The following is a 22,148-nucleotide window of genomic DNA, read 5'->3' as shown; positions in this document are numbered from 1 at the left end:
CTGCTGGCTCCAAGGAGAAAACCACAGCTTTATGGAGAATTCAAGTGGCAGGAAAGATACAACTAAAAAAATCCTCTTTTTATGACATTTTCAAAGCAGGGGAAAAGTGATGTTGTGATTTAGAAGAAAAACTTCACCTTCACAGGTAACACCCTTCACTCTGGCAAATCCTCTGGAGCAAGCTGTGTCTGGAATCAAGACAGAAAGATGTGTTATTGCTTTGGAGTGACAGGAAGGTAGGAGCAGAACATCTAAAAATAAATGTATCTTCAGAATTCCCTCATAATTTGACTCTGTAAGGTGGGGAATGCTCCAGCCTCAATCAAGGAAAGTACTGACACATATATGCTACTTAAACTAAGTGAATAGTTGAGGAAATTAAATCTTAGACCATTACTTTCTCATGTCCTTTCCCTAATGGAGACCAGAATGATTAGCATCTAATCATATCAGTCTCTGGACTCAGATGTAGCTAAAAGGAAAAATTCCTTAAAGCTGCCTGAAGATTTAAAGATTTAGTGCTTTCAATTTTCAGCTTTTTTTTCCCACTGAAGCTTAATAAGGGATCTGAGCAATGAGATAGTTTTAGGACATGCCCAGAAAATGTAGCATCATGCAGTGATTTGAGAGCTTGATGAAATTTAACTATTCACAGAATAGGAAATTAAGTGTTCAAATGTACCCATTCTGAGCTAATTATTTGTCTAGATTGATTAGGTTTTGATCAGTTTTCCCAGTCTAACCTGACCATGCTGCTTCCAGAAGTCCAAAGGAATACCTTTGCTGCTCTGCACAGTTAAAAGCTCTGCTGCATGCTGCTTGCACTCTGCTTTTCAGGGGGGGAAAGTGCCCACAGTCACTGTTCCAATTAAAAATGAGAGGCTAAAACATCTTGACACCAGTTTGGCTGCCAGTAGCATTATTCAAACCTTATGGGGAGAATGTGGGTCAGTACTTTTGCCATGAACTGGAGCACGTTTAGCATTCCTGTTTCCAGCTTCCAGAACTAGCCCTGCAATCTAATAGTAACACTATTCTGCAATCAATAATGGTGCATAAGATATGCATTTGGGAAAAAACTGGGAAAAAAGTGTTAACAGACCACAATATAAAAAGTCCTCCAGAATTTTACAAGATATTTCACTTTACTGTTGCAGTCCTTTACCTCCTTATTCCAGTCAATACACAAACCCCGTGGAGATGAAACATATTGTAACCATTAAGAGGTTTATTCACATATTATTTCCTGGTATGCTTCAAAGTTATTAGAATGATCTCTGATGGTGGAGATTACAAGTCGTGCTAAATAAATCAGCTTGTTTTATTGGTTCTTTTGTGGGGTTTTGGCTTTGGTATTTTTTGTTTGGTGGCTGCTTTGTTTTGGTTGGTTGGTGGTTTTGTGTGGTTTTTTAGGGGGGGTTTTTTGTTAGGGTTTTTTTAATATACAGAAATGATAAGAATCTACTAGTGGTTCTTCTTCCCTTCTCCCAGAAGATGCAGGATTTTGGAGCATACCTAATTCACACCGTTCACATGGGCTGCCCCAAGCTGCTCCCAAGGTAGCACAGCATTCAGATTTCAGTGTGGCACCATTGATGTTCACCTCACAGTGGCTGTCTCGGATATTAAGCCAGCAAGTCCCTTTCAGGCTATCTGCAGCAGAACAGAAACCAAAAACAGCACAGAATTGTTACAGCCCCAAGAGATGGCCATTCCACATTCATGACACCAGCTGGCAGAGAGAGCATGTGCTCCCTTTTAAAAGGAAAAAAACTTCTCTATGAGTAATTATGTATATATGTATGTATTATGTATGTATTATGTATATTTGTATACACATTTTAGTTTAGAACTGGTGTAAAGGAATAGCACTATCACTAAAAGCACACTGCTTGAGGCATTTTACAGTCCAGGTCCCAGAGCTGGCACAGGTCTTCAGGCACTGCAGTGGATTTATTCATTTAATTCAGCTAGTGACTGATCCATCTAAAAGATACAAAAGCAGAGATCCTATCCTGGGACTCCCCTTCCCAGGTGACTGCCTGAACCCTTTCTGAAACGCAGGTGCTCTTGTCTCTCTTGAAGGTCAGCCTTCAAGGTTGTAAGTAAGTTTAAAAAATAAATAAATGTGGTGGGTAGGAGTGTTCTGTATTATTTTAGGGGTCTGGTTCTGCTCGTGCATTATCTGCATTTTGCTATATTCCACTCTCTTGCTCCTGAGGATTCATCCCTCATTCAGAGGAGAGGATTCAGCTCTTCTCCTCTGCCTTGGGCCAGAAAGCCACTGTGCATACAGAAGATTCCTAGGCAAAGTTGTCTCTGCTGCCTGAAATGTTCTGAAATTCTTTTTGAAGCACCTAAATCCTCAAGTATTAAAATCTGTGATTTCAGATTTTTCAAATGTCAGGCAGATCTCAAATCAGGAACCTACTTTGTACCTTCAGCACCTTTACACTTCCCTACCTCTACGAAGTTACACTCAAATGGTACAACATTTCTTGAGGAAGACAACAACCTTGGTGATCAGACAGCAAAAGCAGCCTGTAAGGTCAAACCCAAGCTGGGAGATCAGCCTGGGTGAGGCTTAAATGCAGGTGCAACCTCAAGAGTTCAGAGCAAAGTGACCCAGAGAAACTTAGTATGATACTACTGAAAGGAGAATAGGACTTGGGTTTAACATTTACATATATGTGCAAAAAGCCAGATGTATTACTAATACCTCATGCTGAGGAATAATGTGGTTAACACAGAATATCATTCCAACTTACTTTTCCCCAGACAGCTTCAACTTTTCTACAAATCTGTTATGGTAAGAAATGGTGTGGACCACATGGAGCACAGCTCTTCTTGGGTTAAAGCAACAGGAAAAAACCTCACCCAAAATGTGACTGAAATCAGACACAGAAACTGGGCTGTGTACATTAACAGTTAAAATATATGTATTATTTAGGTTAACAGTGGTCTCCAACATGTGGGACAGAGCTCCACTCTTGAACAACTGCACAAATATAGAAGAGGAGACTTCTTTCTTTTCCACACCTTTATTACCTAAGTCAGGACATGGATTAACACAAGACTGAAGAGTAATGCTTCTGTTCTATTCACTACAAGTTTCTGGAGCTCAGTATTATTTCCTTTTACTAGCCAAATTTATAAGAGGAGAAAACCAAAACCAGTATCTCAAAAAGTATTTAAATTCTACAAATTTGCAGGTGCCTCTCCTCACAGCAGCTGCATCCACACTATCCTGCCAAAGTCTTCTTGTCTTATCTTTCTCAGCCTATTCCTTTATTTTGCATCATCTCTTCTGTCCAGACAAAATCTTTGGTGAAAGAGTTATTATCCAACATCAAAGCATTCCTTCTGCTGCTCTTATCTCTTTGATTCTGACTTAAAGAAGAATATATGCATACTACAGGCAGATGGCACCCTACTTACTGTGCCCTGTATGAACTCCACGAATCTTGACTAAAAAATGCATGAAAAGCATGTAGAAGTTATTTCAAAAAGCACAAATGGCAGTATCCTTAAGGTGTGGGCAATTTCCAAAATAGCAATGAAACATTTGTACCACCACCAAATACACTTCAAAAATAATTCCACTTCCTTTATCTCTCTACAAGCATGGAATAAATATTGCAAAAGCTTCCCATATGTAAGCAAAATATGTCAGTATTGTTGCTGAAAGTTTTCATTATAACTGCTGACCCAACAGCCCTCATTTGCTGAAGGTTTCAGGGCAAATGCTGTGAATTGCCTTCTGACTGTAACTTTAGCAAAGCATTTTTCTCTCTGCCCAGGAAAACACACAGAAAGAGACAGATGTCTCACATCTATGATGAATTTCTGCAGGTTATATGGGTGCAAATGGCTCGAGCCACCTGGTTCTTTCAGCCTCCAGGTTTTCATCATCATATAATCATTGAAGAAAGAAAGAAAAAATTGCTTCTATAATGTGGGACTGATCCTGGTTCTGACATGAGAGCAAATCTGAACGCAAAAAAAAACAAACCCACAACTTGCCAGGATGTAATATTATCATACTTTGATAATTCTTACGTAGAATACAAAAAATTCCTAAACCACAATACCATTTTAGCCCTTCATTTATGATTTGGAATAAGATTTTTATATGTGTTGCTACAGCAGTGCTTTACAGAAGGAATCTGATAAAAAAAATTAGGACAAATACATTCAATATATGTCTTTCTCTACAGTGGTATTGGGGAAAAATCAACTTGTGATTTAAAATAGAACATATTTGATAAGAATATTTGTAAGTTTTTCCACACAGTGAGCCACCTGTAACCTCCAGCCCCTCACTCACTTTTCAATAACCCAGCCTGCCCTCCTCTCATGGCTTCCAATGCCAATGAAATTTTGGCCAAGGTGGAAAAACTGGGCTCTAGCAGTAAAAATCTGTATATCTTGCAATAGCTCTACTCCTGACCCCTCTGTCTTAAAATATTCACACTTGCAGTGGAAAAACATTGTTCCTGAGACAATTTTGGTCAACATGAAAACTAATGATTAGGCTCACAGTATGTGGCTGGATCCTGGTCTTCAGTTTTTATCTGACTACTCAGCTATTTTTTTGTTTGTTTATATTTTATGTTATTTATCACTGCTATCCAGGCCAAATGGGACCTCACACTGTAAACAATCCAACAAAAACCATTTGCAGAGTAAATCCAGAACATTGTTATAATTATGCTCTTGGTGAACTTGTGGCCCCTTTGGATGTGAGAACAAAAGAAGAGTAAAAGTAAGAGGTACAAAAAAGCATAGGTTAGAGTGGTTATATCAAGAAATTAGCACAATGTGAAAAGAACAAAAACAATAATAAACTTCGCCAGCCAGTGATGTTACAAGGAAATATAACAGAAGGCTTAGGCACAGAAGTAACATTCACTTAAAAAACACATTAAGGCATATAAGAACTCCATCATTAAATAGAAACTTGAATATTTGCACTCATTTCTCTATCTTAAGAAAATCCTAAAAAGGTAAGAAAGTTGAATGAAAAACGCCAGACAAATCCACCTGAAAATGAAAGTAACATTTAAAATTAGCATCACCCACTTACTGATGACACTCCAATCCAGTTGGAGCACCACACCTACCCTGCAATAATTTAAATTATGCCACACAAATAATATGAAACAATGGCAGCTTATGAACACCTGCGAAATACAGTTGACTGCAATCCTTTTTAGTTTTCTTGGAAAACCAAGGAATAAGAACATTAATGAATGGATTCCAAAGATAATGCCAATGACACCCTGCAGACAACTGCTCTTGCTTACTCAAATAAAATCCCTGCAGCACTCTGCTTTTTTTCCAATAAAATCTTCAAAGGATGCGAAGGTATTTTATAAATGTAGAATATGTGTGTGTATATATATACATTTATAAAAAGGGGAAATAAAAGGAGGAAATACCCACCAATACAAATCAGTCCTGTAGGGTCCAACTTGCTGCTGGATGAGCACTCACAGTGGAACGATCCCAGGTTGTTCCTGCAGGCACCATTGACACATGGGCTGCTTTCACATTCATTTATATCTGTAACCCACAAACAGCAGGCATTATTAGAACTGCAGTGTGCTTCTGGGAAGTATTGTACACTATAAATGTTGTTTTGATGAGGGACTATGAGGGACCAGGACTGCCTGGAATATTTGCCTCTCTACTCCTCCCAACAAGGTATTCAAAAGATACAGGGACAGACAGCCTGTATTTTGAAGGGCCCACATTTTGAAAGTGTTAATTAAATGGCCTTTTTCTAAGGACAGTTAATTTCCAGCACCATGGACCATAAAGTTCTCCAGCATCCATTACCAGAGTCCCGTGAGAAAACAAAACTCTTTTTTCACAGAATGCAAATGCACTCCCAGCCACACCATGCAGAGCACAAACAAAGCCCTCATTGTTTCTGTCGTTTATGGCTCCATGAGAAGAATTAAGAAAACCGTGTCAGAAGCAAAATGTCACAATGCTGGCTGCGATTCTCTAGTCATGGAAATGCTGAAGAAATAGGAGTTGTAGCTGGAATACTATAAATGGTACTTCTCCTTAGCCCCTAAATCCAGCTTATTATCCCTGTGAGGTTTTTAAGTCTGTTTGCATGCAAGGGTAGAACCCCTGCAGAGAGCTTTATTTGATGATTTTTTTAAAAACTGGAATCAGTTTTAAGATTAAAACAATACTAACAAATTCTCTCCAAGAGGAATTGCTGATGCTATCCACCATTTCTTCCTGAGCCCAATTAATTTAGGTTTTTAATAGGGGTCCTGCATTAAGCTGTACATTCTAATCCAACCAGTTCCCTTTGGCAGGCCAGAAGTAAAAAAGATTTAGTGCTTGCTTAGGTTTATTAGCAGTGCTTAAGGAATATCTTGTAATATCTGTACATTAAACCAGCTTAATTTAAATTGATTATAAGCTATCTATCTAAGCACTGGAGATATTAATAGCATCAAGAGATCATTTTCAAGACAAATTGAAATGTCTTCCTTATTTTTTTTAAGTTTTCTAGGTGACACCATTTGGTATTTTAAAATGTTATGATGCATCAAGACTTTATTTCAGTGGAGATGTGCATCACAGGAAAGAATAAGTATTTAAATATACACACTTTAATAATAGGCATATATTATTTAAAAAAAAAAGAAAATATAAAAAAGCCCAGAAATCAGTAAACTTTGGAAACTGTGATGTCTCTCTTCATGCCAAAAGCAAGCACTTAGTTTAAAAACCACCTTTCACAGATCCTTTACTAAATGAACTTATCTACAAAGAGCAAACAGGACTTGTCTTTGACTGTCAGCAACTTTCTGAACAAGGACAGAGCTTTATGTTTCTGCAGCCTACTCTTAAACTGTAGATTGCCCATTTTACAGATTAATCATCCACAGATGCAGAGATATAAAATCCAAGAGGCTTTATCAGGTCAGGACAATGTGCCTCATTGTTAGCTCAGACAGAATAAGCTCTAAGTCTGTGTCCAAGCTGGCAAGCCAGAGTCCTCACCAGCAATTATCTACTCTGCACCCAGGGCACCAAGGCCTTACCCTCCCTGTGAATATATTTCACACTCTGTTACTTGTCATTAAAAAAAATCAACTTTTTGTTACCCAGGGAATGCTCCCTGCCTCTGTTGATTCCCTCCCCAGACAGCAACACCTGGTACTAGGGAGTGGCCTCTGCTGCTTTTGCAAAAAAAAAAAAAAACCAAAACAAATGGTTCTTAAAATCAGAAAACAAGCCACACTGACACAAAACAGTAATCCTAAATGTGCACTTTATGCCAAATAATCCTCTGAATAGAAGTGCTCTGGGAGAAGGATGCACTTTTGCTTCCTCTCCATCTGCCTTCTTCCTTTCAGAAGTCTGCCTAGCTTTAAAAAAGTGAGAAAAAAATAGAAAAGACAGGACAAACTAACAAAACTGATATATGTATTTGTCTTATCTGTATTGTATGTATTGTCTGTCCAACCAATCATGAGTGTTCTTCCCTTCTGTTCCTAAGATGCAACTTCAGAGAAGTTTATGAGGGACCAGGCATCATCTGTGAAGGTATTTAAAGCTGAAAATGGGTGATTTTCATGTGAAGTGTCACATTGTTTTAACAGCTGGCAGCTCGACCACACACAGGTTTGCAGACACAACCAAAGTGCAAGGCAGAGCCCTGTGAATATCAGACAGTTGCCAATATCTAAAACATCACTTCAATCTTATTTAGGATAGTAAGAATGAAACTTAAATTGCTTCACATTTATAGGGGTAATACAAGGTTATCATGCCTATCTTTAATCCTCCCTGGCATTTAGCAAGTTATGATTACAACCAATTTTATTCTATGAAAAGACATCTTTTTTTTTTTCACATTTTCAGAGTTGAAACCCAAACCTGACAAAAAATAATTGAAGGCCACACCTGGAAGTAAATGTCCCCAAAACTACAACCAAAGAAGGGAAAAAGTGGAGATGGAGGGGACAAAGCTACTAAAGTTTAACACATTTTGGAAAGTAGAAGCAGCTCTCTTGGCTTCATGGGCCATGCTCTAGGCCTGTCTGCATTTGATATGCTTTAGCACTATGCTAAGTAAGAACTAAAAAAAGAAACAAAACCCCAAATCAAATGACTATGGGTAGTAATAGGCTGATAATAGCGCATTGAGTACGTCCCAAAACCACCATCCAGGAAAAAAAAGGATAAAATATGGTATTAAATGCACTTCAGCATTCATGCACTGCTGAATCAAGTGAAAAAGTATCATATACACAGAGTAAACAAACTCCAAAAATTGTTTCTCTGTACCTTAATAACACTAAATGGTTATTTTAAAAAGAGTAAGCAAGACATCAAATGGATTTTAACACTATTTTGTGTTTTAAAATAAAGAACACTATGCATGAAGATATTTATTGAGGTGTGCTTTAAATTTTTTTTTTCTCTTAAGTGAAGTGAGCATACATTGTAAACGTCAGAGAAACAAGAATTAAAACAGTCCGCTGTACATTCCTGGAAATGAACTTCAAAGCACATCTGGTTTACATTTAACTAGTTATGTCACTGGAAACACAAACTAAACCATGGAGCTTGTCGTAAAAATCTCAACTTCCACAGGCTCTGGAGCCTCAAACAAGTCTCCTACTCCTTGCAACCAACTGATAAAAAAAATTTCAACTGAACTACAAACAAAACCAGCAAAGGGTTATGTTGTTTGTTCAGAGTTGCTGGTAAGAGTCCTATTAAAAATATACTGGTGATTAATAAGCATCAGAGCATTTTCAGTGCTCAGCACAGAGCTCCCCACTGCAGCAGGTTTTTACAAGCAGTGAACTTCTAACTCCAGAACAAATTACGTGAAACAGGATTTGGGCAGAAGGAGAATAATTTCTTTCTCTGCTGCCAAGCTAACATTACTACTGCCTACTCGACATGAGTAAAAACACAACACATTTAATAGGTTTTACAGACACTTTTACACAAAACCCCTCCTGAGTGGCTTTTTTACCTCACTGGCCAAATTTAGACATCAATCTAACAGTGAGATTCAAGATGTATAAATATTAACAGTATCACTACCATTAAGAAATAAATCCGAGTTTACTGTTTGAAAATGTATTATATACATTTTATTTCAACAAGATTGGCTAGGCTGCATTCTGGCTTCTCATCCACCTCGCTTTAGGTCTGTGCTTTATGCTCTGGTGATCTGGGTAGTGAATGCCTCCCCAGCCCTTACTAAATCAGTTTTTTTGTCTGGAGGATTCCTTCACAAACAAGCACATGAGGGGCATGTAGTACACTGTTTTCACAGACAGAAATCTTCCAGTGCACAGAAACTGATCACACAGACAGACCCTGAAGAATGAATTCCTGAGCACTGTGGGTACACAGGCACTGAGACAATGGGGGTTGGCACGAGAAAACCCCACTCTGCACAAGAACTAACAATTTGTAACATGCAAGAAGAACAGAATTAACTTTTAAAGGTGATCTCTGAAACCCACATGTATTAAAATACAAAGGAATGTAATTTTTTTTGCGCAAGAGGGGTGAAGATGTCTCCTACAGAACATGGTTATGATTTGATATTGCCACAATCTAAAATATTTCCACTTTCTATACATCTGCTGAGCTGTATGGCAGTAAATTCTGCTTGATCAGCAATAACAAGCAGCTGAGGACAGAAATATCTTCCATCTCTTCAGAAAAATCTGGATTACACTGGTTCATGTAACAAGTGTTCTGCAGCAAAGAATTACAGCTTCTCCATCAGTCACCGAAATGCAAAACAATGTACTATAAAAACTTTTCCAATGATTACAAATACTGAGATTTACAGACTGTGGAACCCAAAGACAAATAAAGGAGAAGACCAGTAAAATTCTACTACTAGTAGTCCTACTCCTATTCCTAACTCTACTACTAAACTACTACTCCGAATACTAATTAAGAGTAAGCACATAAGCTAATACTTCCAATTTTACTTTTTTTGGTACATCTTCCTTTTTTCCCCCCACATTTTTATTTTTTTAACATTTGTGTTAAACAGTAACACAAGAAAGCAATTTTGATTATACTGAAAAATAAAGGACAATTTAGTAATTTTAGTATTACTAGGCAGCAATACGCAGATCCTGGAATGCATCACAGATAACAGCAATTAATCTAGAATTAACTATCACCACAGACTGAAGGGAGAGAGGAAGACAAAGAAGAAAAAAGAGACTCTGGGATCAAAATAGATGCATTTTCCTAAATGACAAACATGCTATTCCTGCTACATGATCAAAGACAAGCACATATTTCACTCTGTTGTAGTTTAAAAATGTTGTAGCTAAGGAAATGAAAACATTTTCCTGTAAAAATGAAATTATTACCTTTAAAGACATTCAAAAGCAACACTAAAAAGCAGAGAAATTACTAGCGGAATGTAAAGATTTAGCAACATCACAGTTCTCCCTTTTCCTCTGGTACCTGCCAGCACTCCTGTGATGGTTTTGCTGTGACACTGACACAATAAACACCAAAACTGACACAACTGCCAGGTTCCTCACCTTCACAGGTGTCTGTCTCCGAGCTGAACAGGTATCCCTTGGGGCAGGAGCAGCTGTAGCTGCCTGGGGTGTTCCTGCAGAGCCCATTGTCACACAGCAGCCCATTCATGGAGCACTCATCCACATCTGCAGGGACAGCAGCCACACCATCACCAAATGTCACAGTTCTTAGCTCCAACACTCTAGTTCATCTTCAGGTTTTTATTAAAAAAAAAATTCTGGTATTTATTTTTTTAAAAATGCACAAACATCAGTGCGTTAATTCTTGTTCTGTTTTATGGGTAAAAATTTGTTTTTGTTATATAGGAAGTGGATTAAAATCTATCCCGTACAATTCCTCTATGGCAGGCATATCAAGTGTAGACACATATCTCCCCTCCAGAGGAACACTGTATTTAAAAATAACTCTGATTAAGACCAGGATACCAAGCACACTGGCTGGGAAAACCCCATATATTAACATAATTCCCTGAACTCTTCTTAAACTAACTGAAAATAATTCTAATAAAAAGTAATGGGTCTTTCTCGTTGCCCTTTTATTTATTCTATGAAAGAAAAAAATATATATAATTTTAAGTTCTTTCCTCTAATGCCCATCACATGTCTCAACAACCTAAGCTTATAAAGAATATTGATAGGGTAAGTCATGATAAACTTGGCACTTCATCCTGCTCCACAGTGTCTCCTATTTATTGACTGCTTGAGTTACCTAACCTAATACTGCAACTGAAGTCTTAAGTCAAATAGATTTTTAGAGAATTTTTTAAGTTTAAAATTATAGACGAAAAGTGAGAATGTAATATAACTACAATCTGGAGAATTCTGGTTTCCCCAACTATTTTAAATTTTCCAAACTGTGCTTATGAGTTCATTTAGGAGTCAGACAATAAAGCCTAAATTTCCCCAGATGATGAACCCAAGATTTAAGTTTGGCAGCTATAAATAAATTTTAAAAAGCTTTTCTAAGATAACCTGTCCTTAATCTATCTCATTTCAGACAAGAAAATGAAGATGGATTTGTAAATTGACATTTTCAAGAGCAATTTTGAGCTTCATCATACAAGCCTTTAACCCAAACCATGCTGTGTGATGAATGCATTATTTCCTCAGAATCTCACAGAATAACTTCAGATTTGGACTGTAATCTGTTGTGACATGCTCTGTAAAAACACAGAACAATATAGCTCATTTTCTAAACCCACTCAGACCTGACAAAAATACTGTCTGCATTCTGACTGATGGCCATTTTTATTCCCTGGCAGCTCATAATCTCTATCATTAATTAAAATATTTCAACTTTTTATCTGAGTGTCCATACTTTAATTCTTTTATGGAAAAAATCTATCTAAGAATAAACACACGCTCACATTCAGTAAGCTTTATCTTTATTTAAGTAAATACACAGATTATACTAGCACTTACCTAATCTCAAGTGTAACTAGATAAATAAAATCCCTTCCCATAAAATCCTCTTGGAATACGAGTATTACATGAAGCATTAAAAAAAACAACAAACCAAGAACAGTTTTCTGCAGCAGTGCCTTTCCTGCCAAAAGGTCATATTTAGGGCTTTAGGAAGTAACTAGCTGTAAAATTCCTTTATTCAAGCAGATGAAAGGAAACACTTTCCTTACATTATGTTTGTTTCGCATCACCAGGAAGGAATGTTAAATATGAAAACTATAATATCATAGCTATAGAGACCAGGTTTTCCCCACCAAAAGTTGTGGAGTGTTGTAGAGCACAAATAGCAGTGACATATCAGTAAAACTTTAGGTGCAAAGAGCTGCAATTCCCCAAAATACAGTACCTGAGGACAGTACTTTGGACATCCTGATGGTTTCAGAGAAATTTCCCTTAGCTTTTAATTTAAACAAATGTCACCTTCCTGCTTAAAATTACAAGGCTATAAGCAACATTATTGTACAACACACTTTTTGTATGTTTGTCTTTTTTTGGAGACAAGAAGTCCCTCTAAAAAAAAACAAAACCAAAAAAACAAACCCACAGTGTTTCATGTATGACCATCAATAATAAAATTAATTTGACAGAGAGTGAGACCTGCATTGTTACCTCCTGCTTACACTTCCCAAATAGCAATACTCACCCACCAAATGACAGGAAAATAACTGAATAATAACTATACAATGATCGAGAGAAGCATCACTCCAGATTTTTTGCATTTTCATTGTAGCTTGAAGAAGTAGATGTCTTGCAACCTAAATTCTGCCAAGTCAGATTAGCATCAATGCAGTGAAAAACAATCCAGCCACAATAAAAACAGCAAACAACTTACCCACACAATTAGTTCCAGCAGGATCAGGCTCGTAGCCACTGTTGCAGTTGCAGCGATAGCTACCACGCAGGTTTTCACAAACCCCATTGGGGCAAATATCAGGGTCCAGAGCACACTCATTAATATCTGTGCCAGCACAATGACAGAAGACAGTCAGACACTGAAAGGTGAAACAAACCTGCTCCTGTGATGGGTGTGGGCAACACCTAACTCACTGGATCTTGACACTGTCATTCAGAGCCAAGGGACAGCACAGGTGTACCCAGAAGGTTAAAAGGAGTGATTATTCCCCTTTATTTGACATTAGAAGGCCGAACCAGGAATACTGTGTCCAGTTTTGGACCACATTACACGGGCCAAAGACTCCTAATGTCCCCACAGAAGCCTGTCCTACCCTTGGCACTCCTTGCCAAACTAGGCCCCAGTGTGTCCCAGCTTTCCCAACCCCATTCCTACACATCTGGACAGCTTTCCTGTATTCCTCATGGGATTCTCCCCTGGTTCTGCCAGAAAAGATACCAGTTTAAAAGTTTTGTATAACTTCAGTCAAAAAGTTCTGCTTGTCTTTACCCCGGAAAAAGGAATTTTAGGTTTCTTCCAGGGCATTGTTCTACCAGATGAGGTCTGGTGGACTCAGCATATCGACAGACTGGAGGAACCCAAAGATAAAGGCAATCAGCAGAACATCAGTGGCTATCTAAAAAAAGCCCCAGACACCACCTCCAGCAGAGGTGAAGATATCTGGCCCAGAAAAGACTGATAAAAAACCTGAAGAATGAAAAATCTAATTCACATCAGAGGCGAGGAGACTTGGATCCAATGGGAAACTGAATACTGGGGGTTTGCTCAACTTTGAACCAATGAACACTGACCCAATACTTTTCTATGTATTTTTACTGTATAAAATATCTGAGAAATTGAGTAAAAGCCATGTATCATGGAATGATTCTGTCTGCACACCTGGGCTACATGTAGAAGAGATGATTTCTGTGGTACATCCTGGCCTGATAACAAAGTAATGCCTTGACTCTCTAACATTAAAACGTTGTTGGAGGGCTTTTGTTTTTCCTGCAGATTTGGTGACAGTTCCACTGACTGTACATTTCCTTCTTACACTTCAGTTTGACCAGGAGGTCCTTACTCAGCCATGCTGGTCTTTTTTCCTTCCTTGCCAAATTTCTTACAAGAGTGAACAGAGAGCTCTTGTGATCTCAGGAGAACATCCTCAAAACTCTGTCCTGCTCTAACCCTTTAAGCCTTTAATCCTGAGGGCAGTTTCCCAGGGAATCCCATCCACTGATGCCTTAAACAACCGAAGGGTCATGCTCATAAAATTTGGGGTGCTCTGCTCTTCACCTGGCCCACACCCCTCAAGAGCAGGAGTTTCACCATCCATCTTGACATCACTAATTAGTTCATCTGTGTTGATCATCAACAGGCCCAGAAGGTTAGGTTGGATGACCTCCAGATATCCTTTCCAACCTCAACTGGCAGGGAGCTAAGTGTTTGTAAGAAAAACTCCATGCACGATACCCACCCTGTGCACTCAGTGCCTGTGGTTTAGGGATCCAGGTAAGGAGTTATAAATTACTATGTGACATGAGAATTTTCTTTATACAGAAGTGATGCATAGGTCTAAGCTACAACTATTCAGTTTGTTAGAACTTGTTGGAAATTTAAAGTTTTTCTCAGACAGTCAGAACAGGATGATGGATGAGTTATATTCCCTGCATTTACAGTCCCATATAAAATTTCTGCTGTAGCTGGAAAATTCCAAAATATTCATATGAACTGTAAGAACAGGAACAGACTAATTTTAATATTTTTTTGCCTCTGAGGAAAAGAGGGTTTTTCAGTATTTTCCTCCTTCCCATATGGTAAGACCATCACTTTAAATAGCTCCTTTCCCAAACCCTGGAAAGAACAGAATGGGCCCTGGCCTAGCTATGACTTCATGAAAGGCTTGTTTTATACTTGTAGGGCTCAACTTTTTGTAAAGAACATTTCCTTTTTTAATCTCAGTGCAGTTTAGATACTGATTTACATTTAATCAGAGATGCATTTGGAAAAACCACACCATCCTTGGATAAAACTCAGTGCCATGAGACACATGAAAAATTTCCTAAGAAAATACAATTTAGCTTAATACTTCAGATTTCTATTTTCTTCAGAGAAAAAGGTATTCTGTAGCTTACTAGACATGTTTGGGTCTTGGGGACAAGCACACAAGCAGTGCACAAGCAGTGACAGGAGCAGCAGCATGAAAATTGGCTGCAATGCTGCTGTGCAAGACACACAGAGAATCCTGTGTTTCCTTTAAAAACCTAAACAAAGGATTTTAGCTGAGACATGAACCCGCAATCTTTATCATGCATTTGGTAGAGAGCATGAATTGTTTTCATGTTTTAATGAGAAATTGTATTTTCTATGTGTCCAAAAAGACACATAACCTCCCTACCAGACTACATGCAAATTCTCTGCTTGTACAGCAATATTACTGAATACTGACATTATTTCTCCATGAGATTTAGAGGCTCTTCAATGGACTTCAAATCATTCACTAAAAAGGAAACTGAGAGAATTTATAAATTCCATGGATTTCAAATTTCTTGTAAACATTCAACACATTAAGCAATGAAGAAAAAAATATGCAGATACTTACAGTACCTGACAAAACCAGAATTTTTTAAATTAAAATACTAGTTTAAAAATTATTTAGGCTATTACTAAATACAATGATGGGAGTTCTCATTCTGCTCCTGCTGAATAGATCAGGAGCTTTAATGCAGACAAGGATAATTTTTAACACATCAGACAACTACCTAGCAAGAAATTTATGTTCCTGTGTTCCCCTATTCCTTCTTCAACCCATTCCACTTATCTGGCACCTGCAACGTGATTTGTTCCTATTTCAGGCCTGGCTCAGCCATTACTTTTTAAAATCTCGTCCTCTCTCTGTGGAAAAAGGATCTGGAGCTTTACAGTTCCCAGTACTAAATGCAAGTGGTCACTTTCAGGACTGTTTTTCCTAAGGATATGGTTTTTTCAGTGAGAGCCCTTCCAATTTTTAACTCTACAGATAACTAAACTGTCCATGGAAATGATCCATAGGTGAACACTGGATCTGGAGTGAAAACTGCTCTATTACTATCCCAGCTGACTGAAAATCAGCTGCAAATGCAAGTGACTCCTGTCACTCCCCAAATGAGGAAGAGCTGTTTTACACCTGAATTCTAATCTCAAAAATAAACTAAAATATAAAAAATTATAGGTCAGAACTTTAAAACAGATTACTTTATTTTTCTTGATAGGATCAGGAAAAATCCACTGTTGCAGAGAATTAATTCCAGCCTTTTCTTTAGACAACATTCAAATATTTTACTTTGAGAACTAAAATCCTAAAATCAACCTATTAATATTGAGGTAAAACCCACCATTCTAGCACGTTATTGAAAAATATGATTCTGAGTATCTTTTTTAAACTTTGAATAATATATATTAAATAAAATGTGCAACATACCTCTTCCATCAACAGTAATACCTATTCCACTGCTACACAGGCCATGGAACTCAGCTGCCCAAATGAGGTGGAGATGTTGGGGAAAAGAAAATATTATTTCCAGTATTCCATCTTCTTTCATCCTAAACTAAATCCACCTGACTTTTTTCAAAGTATTTTTTTCTACAATGTAACTAACAAAACACCAAATTTCACGACATAACAATTTATAGATAATTTAGTTAAATCTGTCATGTAGCACTCCACCCTGAACTTTCATATGAATACAAAATCAAAATTAGACAACCAGAGTTACACACTCAGGTGATTTCACAGTCTTGACACAATTGTCCTCTCAAGTTATTGCTTCCAATCATAATGTCAGTTGTATTTGGTTTTTTTCTGAATAGTTTTCTGCTGAATGGAAAGATGCATCATCACAGCTCTGCAGTCAAGAGATTTTTTTTTTAATCAGTCCCTGGGTTTACTTGAAGAATTGACTCTTATAAAATTAAATACAGATTTCTAGAAATAATATGGGCTGCTCTCTTAAACCAGATTGACTGGACCAGGAAATGTACAGAATCATTGGAGAACTCTGCTTATTCTCTTTCAAGCATTATTACTGATAGTAAATACTTAATTCAGGAGTCCAACTTCACCCATGTGTACCCTACTCACTTTTCTTTAAGTCACGAAATAACAACGTGATCTCAACAAGACTTGTTTCTTTTTTTTTAAGTTTGTGTGTTTGCTGTACTACCCAAAAAACCACAAGGTTTTACCTGAGTTTTTAGCAGGGCAGGGATGACATGGCTCTCCAAAGCCATAGTCAGGGTTGGCACAGCAGCACTCAGACTTTGTCACAGCACCAGGGAAGGGACGAACACACAGCCCTTTCCTGATGCCTCCGTAGCACGTGCTACGCACATGAGTATCTAAAAAAAAAAAAAAAAGGATAATAAAAGAAACACTTATTTCCTCAAGCTGAGAGCAAAATTAATGCACACCATCCCTTTTCAGGTCAACAAAAAGGTCGCACTGGCTGCATCAGCACTGCCTCAATAACACTGATGGCACCAAGGCCAATTCTCAACATGGTTACCTCCTGGAGCTTTCTCCAGGGCACTTTACAACGACCTAAGCCAGCATTTTGTGGGTAAATTCAAAAGTGTTCCACAGCACCCAGCAAAGGCAACTCACACCCCAAAGCAGCTCTGTAAATCCATCAACATATCCCAGTAAGAAACATGGAATGCCTTGGATCAGCATGTGGTGGCTGATTTTACCCTTTGAGAAGTACCACAGACACCTCTTATTTACTTTCAAAATAGTTCCTCAGGTAGGATAGCTCACCAGCAGCCCAGGGCTGGTAAATACTGCTATACTTGTCCAAAAACTATGGGAATGTCTCCAAGACTGTTTTTTATCTGTTTTGTTTTGGGTTTTTGCCGTTCTTCTTGGGTTTTGGTCTTTCCAGGGTTCAATTCCTTTTTCATGTTTGCTTCTAGGGTAGTATTAGAGATCTTTTAACAAGCATGCGATTGGAGACAGTCCTAAAAATGTGTAATTGCTAACTGCAAGATACAGATGGAGTAAAACAGCCTTTATTTTTGATTCCTCTAATTCTACAGACACTGCTGGAGCTGCAGAAATACTCTCTGTTTCAGGTATCTTTATGGGCCAGGACAGAACATGGCTTAAATTCATGCTCCTTGTCAGTCCCCCAGTAAAACCACCATACACTGTGGCCTGGACATGAGCCTGAGTGGACTCAGAAACCAAAATGGGTTTGAGAGAATCCAGACAGTTGCTTGCTTGAAGTATGACCCCAAAACAACAAAGAGAAGCTGCATGAAAGGTTTTGCAGTGCATGTTGAATTTGCAGCGCCAATCCAAATAGAAATGAGCAATTCCTCATGTGTTCTGTCGGCTCTTTGAGTGTTGTAAGCTGGCTCCTGTATAACAGCACTGCCTGCACATAAATGTTTTCTCTTGCCTTTGCTGTCCCATGGAACAGACAGTTCTGGAGCACAGCTAAATATGGCCTAGATTTCAGGATTTTTTCCCTTGCCAAGATCCTAGGTGAAGCCAGTACAATTTGCTTGCACTTGACATCAGGAAAAGATTATAATGCTTGAAAGTAGTCAGGGACTTTTGCACAAGAAATGTCTGTTCGTGTACTTTGCAAAATAATTAGTGGCATCACATCCTTCCCCTCCACCTCAGACAAGTCCAGCTGCCACTCTGAGAAGCTCTGCTGTGACCAAGAGGGCTTCAACCACTGCCCTGCCACAGAGGGGAAGGCTTCCCCCTACTTATGTGAATACGAGGAGATGGAGAAGCAAATCAAGGGACACTCCACTCTTTCCCAAGGCATTTCACTTCTACACTCTTAAATTTTGCAGTGCAGCACTTCAACACCTACAAAAATTATCAACACCTCACTTGTGGTCAGCATCAGGTGGACTAGTGCTTGACCCACACTCAGGGAAAGTCACTGCCCCATCCAGGAGCCTCAGTCAAACCATGCTTATGACAGACAATTTCAGCTTTTGCTCTGCAAAACTACCAGGGTGAAATAAAGCTTAATTATTTTGTCCTGGATGACTGTAGCTCTGGGCAGAGAGGATCAAAAGTGTCTCTGCAGAGCACAAACAGTGCTGTGTGAAGCTGCAGCCACAGCTCAGCACAAGTCTGAGGTGATACAGACACAGACAGAGCCAGCTGAGGTGTCCAAGCATGGAGCTGCAGCTGGAAGTACAGCCAAACCTAAAAAGCCTGCAAATATTCAAATATTGGGACTTTGGCTCCAAGTATTTATCTAGCTGTTCCATGACTCTGTAACTGTTCCTTTTCCAACCATTTGCTCCCCGTTGCTGTTTTTTTTTTCAAGCTTGCATAACATTTTGTGATTGATTCAGCCACACTTATAAATACTAAGTAAAACATTTTTTTTTTCCCTATGAATACTCCCACCAGGATCAATGTCATTATTCAGAAATAAAATAGATCTCAGAGAAAGAGGGAGACAGTTGGACTGTGGGCTCTTTGATTTTTTACTCCTTGCTAGTTAACTAACACACTTCTGGGAATGCTCTTAGAAGATGTTCAATTTAACTTATTAATTTTCAAACTACAAATAGTCTTCTAGCAGCCAGAATGTCTGAAAAGTATTATTTAGCTCATGCAATACATGGGGATAGAATAGCCAGACACAGAATTCCTATAGTTAACACAGCATGTGGATTATATATAAACACACACAGTTCTGAACAGTGGATTGGCTTGGAAATTCTGTTCTAAAAGTCATGTGTGAGGATATTTTGTTATGCAGTATTTGAAATTTCCTACGCTACTTTATAGCTGGAATAATTACATCATCCTTTTTAATTAATTTTCCAACTAGATCATTATCCTGCTTTATGATTTTTTTGTCCTATTAATGATATTTCCTGTTGAACATGCAAGCATTTATGGTAAACCTTGAAGCTATGTAACATGTGGAGCTGAACACTTCTAAATAAATGGTGTTCACAGATGATGGCCAACTTGTGAAATCTTTAGCTGCTAGAACTGTGGCAACATCAGGTAAATGAAAGCACAGAAAATTGAGCACTGTATTGATTCTTTGCAGCTGTATCCCTGACAGAGGTAAAGATGAGGCCAACTTGGAACACAAAAAAGGTACTGAACAGCCTGTACTCAAATCTGGTTTTGCTGGTGCGCCACTGAGAAGTGAAATTCCAAATTAAAACAGTGCACCAAGCCTTTTTTCATTGTTTAATTTCTCCCTGCTTTTCTCCAAACTTGTAATAAACCAGAAGAAAACAAGTCAGCTACCACATAGGAGGGAACACAACTTGCTTTTTTTGGTACAATCTTTAGTACAGTTTTGCTTACCAGAACATTTAATTTATTTAAAACGAGAAATTTTGGGTTCTGGGAGACTGAGAATGTGGTTTAGCTTTTTTTGAGCCATGTTTTTACGCCATTCTCAGTTTTTATCATGCATTTTTTAAGCAGAAATGGTAACAAAAGGGGTTAGCTTGTGCCGGCACTTGCTAACACTTGTCCTAGATTCTGTTTTAAAGAATTTCAAACTTTTGCACCATCTGAAATGTTATTTGAAATGAGCTGGTAAGAGCAACATGAGGATTTAGCATTTCCCATCTCTTTGGCGTGGGATACCCTCCAAACACTGTGATGCAGTGTGTCTTTCCTTTCTCTGGAAACATGATTGATCGTAAGACACAGGCAGATACAACATCCATGTGCTCCTCAGCAAGAGCAGTCACACCACTGATTAATAAATATGATAATTGCAGGGCCTTTGGTCACTAACATGCCTGATTACAGACACATGCAGGAGCTGGGAGATGAGAAATTTAGCGGATATAGAATTAGTGTTCTGATATGCAGAGTGCAAAGATGGGATATCCTGTGGGTTAAATCTACCTAAGGAACTTTGCAGTATTGCAAATTACATGCAGGGCCATAACTCTTGGAAATCCTTGTAAAATATATATTCCTCTCCACCCTCCTCATCAGCAATCAGCAGAAAACCAGGGATTGAACACTTCTTGTCCTCCACATTTCTATAATTCTTCACCAGCCTGAAAATCATCCATTTTTTTGTCCCATTAACTCTCTCAAGTTATGCTAGAGCTCCTGGCAGAGCTCCATGCAGAATCTCTTAAATGCCAACCAGTACCATTTGAGAGGATAAGAGGCTGATTACAAAGCAAAATACTATTTCTTGTCAGACTAGAAAATGCCTCAAAACCAGAAAGAGATCCTAGGAAGAGTAAGCACTCCAAGTTTAATTTATATGAGTAACAGGCAAATAAGCAATGGTGCGTCTCCAATTCCACAGAGGAAATTAAGTTTCTTGTCTTTTAACACTAGGATTATGGAATTGCATCTTGTCTGTGGTTTGATGTCAACATTATTTAGAATGAAATAGTTTGATGCATTTAATTTGTTAATAAGTTAACCTGATAATTCCACTTGTTTTTCAATGAAGAAAAACAAAATAAATCTCACTTACCTACACACACACGACCATCAACTCCAACAACCAAGCCAGGTGGACAATCACAGCGAAATGAGCCTTCAGTATTTATGCAATGACCATTCATGCAAATTCCTGATGTCTGGCATTCATCAATATCTAAGAGGAGACAAGAAAATTCAGCAATCTATTCACTGTTTTTAAGCAGGATAACAGCTAATAGTTTCGGAACGTTATCAAATGACAGCAGATAATAAGACTCTTGATTTATTTCTAATAAAAGTTTAATCTCAGAATAATAAAAATTACAGCTGCACAAACAAATTAAAAAACCCCAAAATGTGCAGAAGAACTGTAAGATTAGAGGTACTTCATATCCTACATTAGGCAAAATTAATGATAAATTTTCCCCTTTGTCCATCTTATGATCATTTTACTTTAAAGTGTGGCTAAGGAGCACTAAACACAAAATATTCTTGTGATGGTTAATTTTCATTTCAAAGAACTTTTAAGCGGTCATCAATTTCTAAGCAGAACTGCATGTAGTTAAGAAAAGCACAACTAATAAAATGGTTTAAATTCAAATCAGAAGACTAACAACATAGGTAATTTACTAGAAGGGACTAAAGCCCAAACATACCTCTATGGGCAGTAACAAGAATCTTCAATTAGTTTGCTGAAACTGAAGCTAAATCAGACTGTATTCTTAAAATGTTCAATAGAAGTTTTTAGTGATTGCACTTTTAAATGTTTATAATGCTGTGCAGC

At 38.1% G+C, this 22,148-nt stretch overlaps 1 protein-coding gene across 1 annotated transcript in view; it reads right to left on the bottom strand.

Annotated features, from left to right (window-relative positions):
- Positions 1-22,148, bottom strand: part of FBN2 (fibrillin 2) — a 112,431-nt gene that overhangs the window by 47,312 nt on the left and 42,971 nt on the right. The window contains exons 15-22 of the mRNA XM_085042171.1: positions 21,417-21,539; positions 17,152-17,304; positions 16,388-16,441; positions 12,868-12,993; positions 10,572-10,697; positions 5,446-5,565; positions 1,516-1,653; positions 138-188 (exon numbers count right to left, since the gene is read on the bottom strand). Coding sequence (XP_084898297.1) covers positions 138-188; positions 1,516-1,653; positions 5,446-5,565; positions 10,572-10,697; positions 12,868-12,993; positions 16,388-16,441; positions 17,152-17,304; positions 21,417-21,539 — 891 coding nt within the window. The remainder of the gene's footprint in view (positions 1-137; positions 189-1,515; positions 1,654-5,445; positions 5,566-10,571; positions 10,698-12,867; positions 12,994-16,387; positions 16,442-17,151; positions 17,305-21,416; positions 21,540-22,148) is intronic.

The sequence above is a fragment of the Lichenostomus cassidix genome, chromosome Z (assembly GCF_008360975.1).
Source record: "Lichenostomus cassidix isolate B80296 chromosome Z, HeHo_3.0, whole genome shotgun sequence".
NCBI lineage: Eukaryota > Metazoa > Chordata > Aves > Passeriformes > Meliphagidae > Lichenostomus > Lichenostomus cassidix.
Note: the sequence above shows the minus strand (reverse complement) of the source record. Positions and strands in the feature narration are given on the sequence as shown.